Source organism: Gekko japonicus, unplaced genomic scaffold, assembly GCF_001447785.1.
Source record: "Gekko japonicus isolate JY-2015 unplaced genomic scaffold, Gekko_japonicus_V1.1 scaffold3, whole genome shotgun sequence".
Lineage (NCBI taxonomy): Eukaryota > Metazoa > Chordata > Lepidosauria > Squamata > Gekkonidae > Gekko > Gekko japonicus.
Window position 1 is genome coordinate 162,274 of NW_015170887.1, and position 12,305 is coordinate 174,578.

At 44.8% G+C, this 12,305-nt stretch overlaps 1 protein-coding gene across 1 annotated transcript; it reads left to right on the forward strand.

The window, feature by feature from the left end:
• Positions 1-345: 345 nt before the first annotated feature.
• On the forward strand, positions 346-11,767 carry BATF (basic leucine zipper transcription factor, ATF-like). Its single transcript, XM_015418371.1, has 3 exons — positions 346-539; positions 2,055-2,159; positions 11,231-11,767. The coding sequence occupies exons 1-3, from the start codon at positions 474-476 to the stop codon at positions 11,438-11,440; spliced, it is 381 nt and encodes a 126-aa protein (XP_015273857.1). The 5' UTR covers positions 346-473; the 3' UTR covers positions 11,441-11,767.
• The last annotated feature ends 538 nt before the right edge of the window (positions 11,768-12,305 follow it).

The following is a 12,305-nucleotide window of genomic DNA, read 5'->3' on the forward strand; positions in this document are numbered from 1 at the left end:
CCGACTGAACAAACTATATCTGAACAGAACTGTTTTTGTCCTCTCTGAACATGTGAATTCCCCACTTTATACTGAGTCTGTTATGGCTGAAACTGTTTCACTAACTGCCTGAAGTTGCTCGGGTTTTTTTACAGACTATTTTGATTTTCCCAGAGGTGATTTTTTTTCTCTCATTGTAACTTTTCTTCTTCAGAGTTTCCGCCCATGTGACTTCCAGTTGAGTACCTCACAGCTTCCGAGAAACCACAGCACCCCAGACCTCAAGAAAGGCTGATAACAGCAGTGTGAGGCACAGACTCTAGAAGGAGAGGAATACAGGCAGAGTCCTCAGGAAAGCAGCAGAGAAAGTGATCGCGATACAAGAGGCAGAACTGAGGAAAGAGGCAAAGCCAGAGGCAAAGGACAAGAAAACCACTAGGGACCCAAAGGAAGTAGGTCTGTAGGGGGTCCACAGGCAGGGGGAGCTGTGAGCCATGCCCCATAGCTCTGACAGCAGCGACTCCAGCAGTTTCAGCCACTCATCTTCCTCCAGCAAACAGGTATGATTTGGGGATTTGCTTCTCCGTTCTTTTTTGGGTTGCCACTTTTTCCTGTCAGGACTCCTATGCACTTGAACAACAGCACGGCATGTAGAAATTCAACTGATGAAGCATTCCACAGCATGCAACTATAGTGATGGGGTGAACGTCTCCACCTGACTTACTTCTGCCTGCTAAAGGCACAGGAACCTTGTCAGACATAAGAGATGGAAACTCTGCTTCATACCAGGGTGGTTCCTGCCATTATGCTTTGTGACGACTGAAGCCCTCCTCCAGCCTCAGAAGCTAATTCTTCCAACTTAAAGGACTTGGAGGAAGCTTCTTTTAGGCTGGAAGAAGGTTTTGATCTTTGCAGAGCAGCATGGCTGGATGCACTCCACCATTTTTCTTATCTGTGTGGCGAGACTCCTGAGATCTTCCTCCATGCCAAAGAAGTTCCTTGAAAGAGAACTAGCATTGATGGGCAGGGAAGACGAACATTCCCTGCACTCTGGCTTTTTCAGGACTGGAACAGCAGCGTTTTCTAGGAAGAGATTCAAGAATAAACTCCAAAAAGAAATATGAAGCCGCAGAAACAGACTTGGATGGCATGCAGTTGCTGCTGCAGAAAAGCATAAAAATGGTATTCTAAAATGTGATAGTAAAATAACAATATATGTGGTATTACAGCTCCCACCTTCTCGGCACTGGTCAAACCCTCATTTGGTGGGAAGACATTCATTAACCTTGGGGGATATGGACATGCCTTGGAGAGAAGAGCTTTTGGAAGAGAGCAAGAACTGCTTTTCTAAGGAGAGATTAAAGTTTTCCCTAAGAGACAGGTATTCCCTTGATAGACATGGCAAGTTTTAAATCAGAAATAGAGATGTATTATTCCTCTTGGTAGGAACGATTGGGAATGTGCTTAAACTAGTATGGAATGTACAGAAAGTACATGAAGGTGTATATTTAAAGGAAAAACAAATGACAGGAGTGGTATCAGTGGAGGCTATGGAATTACTTTAACTGAAAATGGTTTAGAAAAGTAGATGCAAAGGTTACTGGATTTCATGGATGTGTTCGGATTGGAATCTTGGACTCCCACATCTGCACCAATGCTCTTTGTTAACTGAATGCAGAACAAACCCTCCTATTGACAGATGTATTCAGGGGTGCGGTCAAGGACAGACATTCTGGTTCAGCAACCCCAACCCCGGCTGTACCTTTGACATTACCATCTCTATTTATTTACTTCATTTTGAGTCTGTCTTTCTTGCAGATTCACAAGGGCCCTAAATACTATTAAGTTTAGAGTATAAAATTGCCTTGCAGCTCCTCTGGGTGCTTTTGGTGCTCCGGTAGGTTTCTTCCTTAACATTAACAGAAGGAGAATTCCTCCATCAATTTTACATATAGTCTGACATGAACAAGACAGAAAGTTTGACCTTCTATCCCTCCATTTGCCTTCTACGTTGGATCCTTAGCAGCAAGCACAAAGGTGTCGACTCTCATGTTTGTTTTTTGTGCTTTCTTCAGGAATCTTCTGATGACATGAGAAAAGTGCAAAGAAGGGAAAAGAATCGCATTGCAGCCCAGAAGAGCCGGCAAAGACAGACACAGAAAGCAGATACTCTGCATGTGGTAAGAGCTTCCATCATCTAGCTACTCAGATTCCTGTAATAAGCCTAATTTGTCACAAACAACATATGTGGTTGCAAAAATGTATCAGTAGTATTACTTCAAATTGCAGCTTGGAGGAGCACATGATTGTGTTGAAGGAATGTTCCTTCTTTCCCTTCAGATTGCTCACAGTTCAGTTTATTCATGCTTCCTTGAGCCATCTGCCATATCAAAAAACTAAACATCAGGCAGAAGAGCTGCAGCTTAGCCTTTTCCCTGATATGGTTCCCTTACAGCCAGTATTGTGTAGTAGTTAGTGTCGCACTATCTCACTGGATAACCTTGGGCCAGTTAGTTTCTATCAGCATAACCTACTTCACGGGGTGGTTGTGAAATCAAATGGGGGAACAAGGATTGCCATCCTGAACTGGAGGAAAGGTTGGATAAAAATGGATACATAGATTTCTATGTCTAGGAAACCTTTCCTTCATGGGAAAATATTCAGCTGTGTGATTCCCCCAATCTGCAGTCTGAAGTGGTAGAGTCTGGGAATGGGTTTAGCTTCTCACTGGTATTTGTTTGAATCCGGTCAGTTTTTTTCTGGTTTTTTAAAGTGATTTAAGTTATTAGTTGCTGTAACGAACAAGATTTGTGATAGGGTTTGAGCTTTTGTGAGTCACTGCTCCTTCAGATACCTGAAGCTGTGACTCACGAAAGCTATCTGAAGAAAGATATCTGAAGAAGTGAGCTGTGACTCATGAAAGCTATCTGAAGAAAGATGTCTGAAATGAGCAGTGACTCACGAAAGCTCATACCCTACCACAAATGTTGTTAGTCTTTAAGGTGCTACTCAACTCTTGCTCTTTTCTACAAGCTAGCCAACAATGTGTAAATACATACCCATCAGTGCAATCCTCTTCAGCGTCAACTTCTATAGCTGTTGGTTAGAAAACGTTCCTGTCAGTTACATACCTGCAAAATCATTTTCTGCTCCCTTCCCTCTTGTTAATTAGGCCTCTGCTGCTACTGGTTCCTGTCACCCTGATCGGGCACACAACTGCCAATAGGAGACACAGACTCTAAAGTGCTACTGATACAAATTAAATTGTTATTAGAAGGCTCTGTGTCACAATGCACAGATGCAACCTGTATGACACAAAAATGAACAGTATAAAACTTGGATATACAAACAATAGAAAGAAGAGAGGTTACAGCAAATAATGTGGGATGCATAAACAGGTAGTGCATAAGCAAATAAGACATGAATCTATGGTATGGTTGCCAAATCCAGTTTGGGAAATTCCTGGAGATCTAAGGGTGGAGCCTGGTGAGGGGCAGAGTTTGGGGAAGGGAAGGACCTCAGAATGGTATAATGCCATAGTATCCACCCTCCAACATTCTCCAAGAGATCTGATCTCTGTGGTCTGGGCATCAGTTGCAATTTTGGGAGATCTCGGGGCCCCACCTAGAGGTCAGCAACCCTAGTCTGCAGTACAATTCCAAACAAATTCCCAGAAGAGAACACACTCCGTCGTACAGAGATTAACCATAAACCACTATGCAATGGAAATACACTTGAGACAGAAGGTCACAAATATGACAGCAAACATGTATATTAGCAATTTTGAATATTAAAAATACAAATTGCCTCCTTACCACCATTCTGCCCTGAGTACCAAAGCAAAGGCAATTCCATAGCTACTGATGCAAGGATTCAGGAGGTTTGAAGAGAAAGCAACCTCACGGACTACGTGGGTTTCTCAGCCCTCAGACTAGGAGGAGGGGGTGGAAAGGCAAGCTTAGGACATGGAAATACAAAACAGACCCTTCCAGACCTGGAATTCCTTGTCTCTTAAAAGAAAAAGGACTGAAAAGGTAAGATCACTCCACGAGGAGAGAAAAAGGCCACAGAAAAAGAGGGGGAAAAACCTAAAAATTGGTGAAGCTGATAAAAGGATGGACCCCATATTGTCCAAGAAGTAGGCCTCTGAAGGCATTAGGAGACGTCAGGACAATGTCCAGGTAATCAGTGGGCCCCAAACTGAAAACACCTGCTCTCATCCATGGTCTTTAGATCTTTCCCTTGATCAGGGTTGTTAGCAGGTCTTTCCCATCCTCTGGGGAAGGAGAAAGAGGTCTGGACATGTATTTCCCCCCTCATTTATTGTTTACTTTGACACCCAGGGGACAGAAAGTCCCTTTCCCTTAGCATCTTCCAGTATCCCAAAACAATATGCCTTGCTTATCAGTCATGAGTTAGGTTGTCTTGTCAACCTCCAAGTGGGGCCTGGGGTTCTCCCAGAATTACAACTGATGTCCTGACTATAAAGATTACTTCCCCTACAGGACCTGGCAAATTTGGAGGGTGGACTGCGTGGAATCACATCCCTGCTGAGCTCCCTCCTGCCCCAAACATCTCTGCCCCCAAATCACCAGGAATTTCCCAAGTTGCAGTTGGTAAGCCTAGTCATGAGACTGTTCTCCTGGTTAGTCAGAGGTGCAGATGTGCACTTGTGTCCTGCGGAGTTTATGCTTTCTCAGCAATCAGCAGCACATTATGATGACTTCAAATGTGGACTTCTCAACATCCCACCCAAAAGTCCATGCACCAGGCCTGTAGCTATGGGGCTTTTGGGGGCTTAAAGGCACTGCCCCACAAGAATTTCTCCTGTAAATGCTTTTTCCAATCATTTTTAAACATTTTTAAAAGGTGTGCACTCTTTTAAGCAGAATGGGGTGCTGTAGTTGACTAATTCCTGGACTGAGCAAGGGGGTTGGAGTAGGTGATCTCTAGGATCCCTTCTAACTCTGTGTGAAGAAACTGGTCTCCTTTAAGAGAGTTTTTCTGCCTGTTAGCTTTCTTGGCTATAGAAGTCATCACCCCCACCTACAGGTTTGCTATTAGAACTGTTGCTTAGGTTGGCAGAAGTGATTAACTTGCAGCAGCTGAGAACTGTAATCTAAAGTGGTTGACAGCTTTCTTCTGGCTAAATGGCTAATAGGCTAAGGGTGACTGCTAGCATAAGAACACCTATGTAGAATAGACACCTTGAGAAGACTCAAGAGAGAAAAGAGTAGCTGAGTCATAATCCTCAGAATTCTGGCTTTTCTTTCTGCACTGAGAACTCCAGCCCCACCAGAAAAGAAAATTTGCCCCACAAGCTACACAATCCTGGCTATGGGCCTGCCATGCACCTGCTGTTTCTTTGTGGAGAGATGGAAACAACATGGGTGAAAACACACAGCATTGGTGACACCATGATGTCACTTTCACTTTCAGAACAGGAAGTGACATCATGCACAACACTAGGCATTGCATGATACTCTAGGAATTTTGTAATGCATGACACGAGGAATGTAGTAAATCTCTGTCATTAAAAATGATAAGAGAGTTGGAGAATTCTTACAGCAACAAGTGACACCATGATATTACTTCAAGTTCTGAAATCAGAAGTGATGCCACAACATCACCAATGGCAGTTTTGAAGTCCCTGCCCCAATTTTTGTTTCTCGGACAGCCTGGCAACCCTAAAGGAAGGGTACTCCTGCATGAAAACAGTTTGGACGGCACCCTATTTATGGGATACGGTCCTTTGCAATCTGGTTGCCTGTAGCTGTTGAAATGGTAACTGAAAATATTATCTAAAGCCCAGCAGCCCACACTTCTCTAATACACTGCAAGGCCAAACATAGGTGGGCCATCTGGAAGTAGGGTTGCCACTTACCTGGTAATGGGGGGGGCTCCCAGTGATAATCTCTATCCCCTGCCTTTGCTCAATGATCATGGGGGGAAAGAGCCTCTGGAAATCACTTCCTGTTTTGCAAAAGGAAGCGATGTCATGGTACTCTAGGAATTTCAATAATCTCTATGGTAAAACCATCGAGGTTTTAAAAATCCTAGAGTGTCATGCCAATTCTTGTTTCAAAACATGAAGTGACTTTCAAGATGTCTGTGCCCCCTCAATGCTCCTGGAGATAGAAGGAGGAGGTCTGTTGTTGGAAAAGTCCATTTGGACAAACAGCTCTGACCAAAAATTTTCTCTTGATATTGATACTTTTTAAGTGTTTATCCCTACTTGTACAGTTTCTGATGATAAACTACACAGTGTCTGTTCAAAGATGTGGAGTTTAACTGGGCCATCATAGGGCCCAAAAGATTAGCAGATTAAGGCCTCTGACCTTTTCCTGCTTTCCAGGGATTTCTGCCCTTCTCTGAAGCATGGCCTTGAATATTGGCACTATCAGGCCTATATAACAGAAACCTATCCCTTCTGATTTTTTTGTCCTGATTATCAGTCTGCTTTTGGGTTCTCTTGGTGCTGTCTTACGACTGGGTAGCAAAGTTGTGATGCTTGTTCCCAGCTTCTACTCATCATGGACTATAATGAACCCTGGGACTCCCCAAAAGACCTCAGTGAACTATTAAGCACCCCACAGCGCCTCCAGTATGTTGTCTTTTGTTGCTACAGAACTCTTCTGACATTAGCTAAACTAAGGGCCCAGCCAAACTAGCCAAGTAGAGTCTGAGTCCCCCTGTTACAGTCTGATGGCATCTGCTAGAACTAATTTCCTAAGGACTGCAGGACCCCATTTGAATCAGGACCATGATGTGGCGGGAGAAAGGGCTCCCCCCCCCCAATGCAGTTTTCCTGACATAAAACAGTCCTGTGGGACACTGTTTGCCCTTGCTCTGCCAGGGCCATTTTGAGTGGAGAAACAGAACAGGGGAACATGGAGGGCTCTTCTCTCCACACACCACAATACTGATCCAAACCAGTCCTTTATAGTGCTTGGGAACTTAGTTCCCAACAGCTGCTGCCTGATTGTAAGAATATGAGTGGTAGGTCTGGGTTCCCCTAAAAAAGTGGAAATGTGGAAGAATGTCATGCCTAGTTTAGCCCTACAGTTAAATTAATCGAAGATGGAGTTTGCATTAAGATAATGAAGAATATAATATTGCCTTGCTTTCTATACTTTGAACCCACAAGCCTGATGAATTCCCCACTGTGTTGCTGCTTTCCCCAGCTGCTGAAAGAAACAAGCGAGACTTTCCTTCCAGTGCAGTGACAGGTTTCCTGTGGCAGGTGGTTTTTCTCGGTCTAGATGGCAGTTATTGACCCCCCCCCCCAGCCAGGCCTGAGTTCTCTCGGGTCAGGATGTATGTGGCCTGAGTTGAGCAAATATGTGTGCACGACAGAGTTTGGCGAGACAGCGGGAACCTAGGGTGGAGAATATGCTACTGTCATTTCTCATAAGTTGCTGGCTGGGGAGATAAGTGTGGCTGAGGGCTGAAAATGTCAACTGCTATCAGCGCAAGGCTTGCTTCCCTGCCTGGGTTTGCCCAGAATGTGAGTTTACAGGAAAAACGTCAGCCGTTTGGAAATTTTACAGAGTAGCTAGACACACGCTATGACCCCCCCCGCCCACACAGACCCTTTTCCACTTCACATATTTTAGCACCACTCCTCCAACATTGCACTCAGGGGATGTGGTAAAAATACTGGCTGTTTCATAAAGCTGCTGCTTGGATTATGGCAAACTGGATTAGGAACCATGCCCTCCCCTTCTCTCCCCCCCCCTTTTTTTAGCAGCCATGGGATAGAATAAATGAGCTTCTATGGAAAATGTTTTTAAAATAGAACATTATGTTGCCTCTGCTATCAGCCTTGTTGTTTTTCTTTACCTGTCCTTTTCTTAGGGCATAGCTATGCTGAAGACTTAATGTTTTAAATAGTCATTCATTCCCTCTCTCCAGGGAATCTTGGGAAATGTAGTTCTGGTAGAGGATCCTAAGGATACCTGAGGGCAGAACTGTGCATTACATGTACTTCTGTGATTATTTGAAAACATTTTTTTCTTTTAACAGATTGCAGCTGCGGAAGGTATGATTTCCAAGGGAAATCCATCTTTTTGTGTTTGTGGAGGGGGATTTAACCCTTCCCTAGTGCCATTCGCAAAAACACTTCCATTTCTTTTACTCATATTTTCCCCAGTAAGAGGGGGGGGAAACACCTTGGAAGCAATGCTCCCTCTAAGCTGTGGAGACTTGTGAGCAAAAAATCTACTTTGTGAGCTACTGGCATTAAAGCTGTGAGGAACAATTTGGCTACTGCATAAATTAGTTTGCTCTGGAGCCATCCTTCCTGAGCTAAGACAAAAATGTGTGAGCTGGAGGCTAAAAAACTGTGAGCTAGCTCAGAATAACTCATCTTAGAGGGGACACTGGCTGGCTGCCAATGCTCCCTCTAAGCTGTGGAGTCTTGTGAGCAAAAAATCTACTTTGTCAGCTACTGGCATTAAATTTGTGAGTGAGCGATTTGGCTACTGCATAAATTAGTGTGCACTGGAGCCATCCTTCCTGAGCCAAGACAAAAACGTGTGAGCCGGAGGCTAAAAAACTGAGCTAGCTCACACTAACTCAGATTAGAGGGAACACTGGTGACCGCCATTTCTAAATTAAAGTAAGTCTTAAAATAATTACAGAACTAGAAAGAGAAAGTTCTCAGCTGCCTTAACAAAGTATGTTTTTCATAGATTTCCATACTTGGGGGTGGGGGTAGCTAAACTGGTGGAAAACAAATATCTTTGCAGTGAAAATATGTCCTAAATGTTTGAAGTGCTTCACATGTATTACCATTGAGATGTCTGCAATGATCCTGTAAAGAGAGCTGGTATTCTTATCCTCATAATACAGATTAAGAATTGAGGCACAGAGTTTGGGGAGGAGATGGACTTCAGAGGGGTATAATCAGGGGTCATTTCGTAGAAAAAGAGGTGCAGGAGCTCATTAGCATAACTCATTAGCATAACTTATGTGCATATGCCACACACCCCAGACATCATCGGAAGTGTGTCAGAAGGCAACACTCACAGTGCCACCTGGCGACTTGTGTGATTTGCGATATCTGGGGGGGGGGGGGACATGCTGATCTGTCCTTGCAGAGGAGAGAGAGCTTATACCTGAATAAAACTTGATCTTAAAGGTGACACTGGACTCTTTTGGACTGGGGGGGGGGCTCTGCAATTTACCTGGCTGCTTCTTGCTCTGACTGAGGGCTGCTGGGAGTAGGGGGTGGGGTTTGTTGCATGTGCCTGCCCCTTGGGCTCTTTACTACCGGAGCTCCACTCCTGTGCGCTCCTGCAGCAAATGACCCCTGGGTATAATGCCATAGCCTTCCAAAGTGGCCATTTTCTCCAGGTGCACTGATCTTTGTTCCTTAGAGATCATTTGTAATCTCAGGAGATGTCCAGCTACCACCTGGAGGTTGGCAACCCTAGTCTGAGATTTTAGGGATGTCAGCCTCCAGATGAAACCTGGGGACCCCCTGGAATTACATCTCATCTCCAGACTACAGAGATCAGTTTCTCTGGACAAAATGGATGCTTTGGAGGATGGACTCTATGGCATTGTACCCCAATGAGGTCCCTGTCCTCCCCAGGCTCCATCCCCAAATCTCCAGGAGTTTCTCAGCCTGGATCTGGCAACCCTACTCCCTCACTGCCCGCTGGTGGCCAGGGGGCACCTGGCAACCCTAGAGAAGATCTGAACCCCCATTAGATGTAGGTGAGCTGAAGGCAGACAGAAGTGAAGTCTTGATGTCTGACAGGCCTTGTGCTTCTATAGGAAAGAAAGCAATGATAATCTAGGCGGGGATCGTCCTTTGCTGGCCAGTGAAGCTAGCATGCCAAGGGTTAGGCCCATTATTGTGACTGAAGGATGATCATACGTTACTATGTCCTTGTATCCAGTCAGGTCAATAGATGTGATTCCTAGATTCAGATTGGGTTCACAGACTCCCCCGCCCAGGCCTGTGATGTCTTCCTGACCTGAAATTACCCAGAGAGGCACTATTGGTAGCTGCAAAAATTATGGGTAACCATCCATTTACAACATGGGGCAAATAGTGGCTCCTTAGGGCCACTTCAGGTCATGGAAATGGCACGGGGTGGGAGAAGGCTCAAGATTCCTCCCCCTGTGTACTGTGGTCCTGATCCAAATTAGGCCCCACACACCTTGGAATTAAGTCCAAGCATGGAATTCCAAGAGAATATCTGTTTGACAGAACCCGCATCATCCATGTGGAAGATGCAAGGATTTTGTGACACGTGAACTGGCCCTAATAAACTTGCCTGAGAGGTGACTGTGTTCAATGAAATTGCTCCTTTTACCCAACAGTGCTCAGTCTTGAACCACCTTAGTAATCTCAGGATATGATTTCTGCAATGAAGGCCATGTGGAGCTGCTGTGAGAAGAAAGTTCATTTTGGTGTTTTATAAGTAGTTCTACCCCCTAACAGTGACCGAGGGAAAGGTTTGGGGGGTCAGTGGCACATTTCTTTTTTTAAACTTCATTTTATATATTTTCAGATGTCATTTATCACATTGCTATTTGTTGCAGGTTCCAACCCCTACTGAGTTATGAAGCTCACTAAGTGACTTTAGGCCAGTTCTTAAAGGTAAAGGTTCCCTTGCTCGAAAGCCAGTCGAATCTGACTCTAGGGTTGCGGTGCTCATCTCCGTTTCAAAGCCGAAGAGCCAGCGCTGTCCGAAGACGTTTCTTTGGTCATGTGGCCGGCATGACTAAACACCAAGGCACACGGAACGCTATTACCTTCCCACTGAAGTGGTACCTATTTATCTACTTGCAATTTCTTGCTTTCGACCTGCTAGGTTGGCAGGAGCTGGAACTAGAGACGGGAGCTCACTCCATCATGCGGCACACTCGGGTCTCGAACTGCTGAAATACCGACCTTCTACAGCCTGCAGTTCAACGTCTTAACCACTTGAGCCGCCTCATAAACACTGTTGTAAAATGGAGGGCAGAACCTTGTATGGTGGTTATAGTGTTGAACTAAAATCTGGAAGTCTCAGGTTTGAATCCCTACTCTGCCATGGAAGCTCGCTGGGTGACCTTAGCAAGATAAAACTCTCCACATTTCCTATATTTTTGTAATAAAAGGAATAGAGAGACTAATCCAAACTTGTCTTGATTGTATTTCCATCCATTCCCCCACATTCTCCCCCTACAGTTGCTCTACAGTCTCTAACTACCTATTGATCATCATCATCTTCTTCTTCTTTTTTCTATAAAGGAGAGCGAAGATTTGGAGAGGCAGAATGCTGCTCTGCGCCGGGAGATCAAACAACTGACAGAGGAACTGAAGCATTTCTCTGCAATGCTGACTTCCCATGAGACTCACTGCTCTGTCCTGCATACACAACCGCCAGTGCCCGCAGAGGTGCTTTATACCCCGCTCTCCTTCCACCAGACCCACATCAGCTCCCCATGTTTCCAGCACTGAGGCTAACTGCTTGGACTGGGAAATGCTTGCAGACTCGGTAGAAAGAAAGGCAAGGCCTCATGTGGGTCACAGCTATGGAAGCGTTAGGGGTATTCCTGTGTTGACTTGACCTTGTTCTGAATAAGGAGCATAATGACTAGGACTGGGCCTTTGTGCAGAAGCTGGGCTGTGCCGGAGCCAGCTGCATAATGTGTTTATGAATCCAGAATAAATGGGAAAGGGAAGATTTGGTATCAAGAGCAATTCTTCCCATTGTCTGGGAGAAAGACAGGCCTATAAATGTTTTAATTAAATAATATTCAATTGTTTGCACTGGAACACTCATCACAGAAGCTCATATAATATAGAAATGTAGTTTTCTATTAAAAGGCTTACTAGGTGCTCTGCCACTGGTATGAGAGGAAGGGAGGCAAGACTGCTCCACTGTTTTAAATAAAGTATATTTTGTAATGTTTAATGTTTTATTTCTAAAACTTGACCAGGATTTCCCTCACATACAGTACTTGGTGGAGTGGTGGTGGAGGGAGATGCAAGTTCTGGGATGACACAGAGCAACAAGAAGGCAGGGGAAAAGAGGAAAGAAACCACCAGGAACTGTAGAAAGCTGCCTCGTGTGCGGAAGGGAACTGGGCACCAAGGTGTCAAGATGGAAAGATGGCTTTGAGAGAAGGAAAAACTAGGGTATAATTTTAAACCAGGCCTAATCGAGAGCCAGTTTGGTGTACTGGTTAAGTGTACGGACTCTAATCTGGGAGATCCGGGTTTGATTCCCCAGTCTTCCACTTGCACCTGGCTGGATGACCTTGGGCAAGCCATAGTTCTGATAAGAGCTGTTCTTGAAAGAGCAGTTTCTGTCAGAACTCTC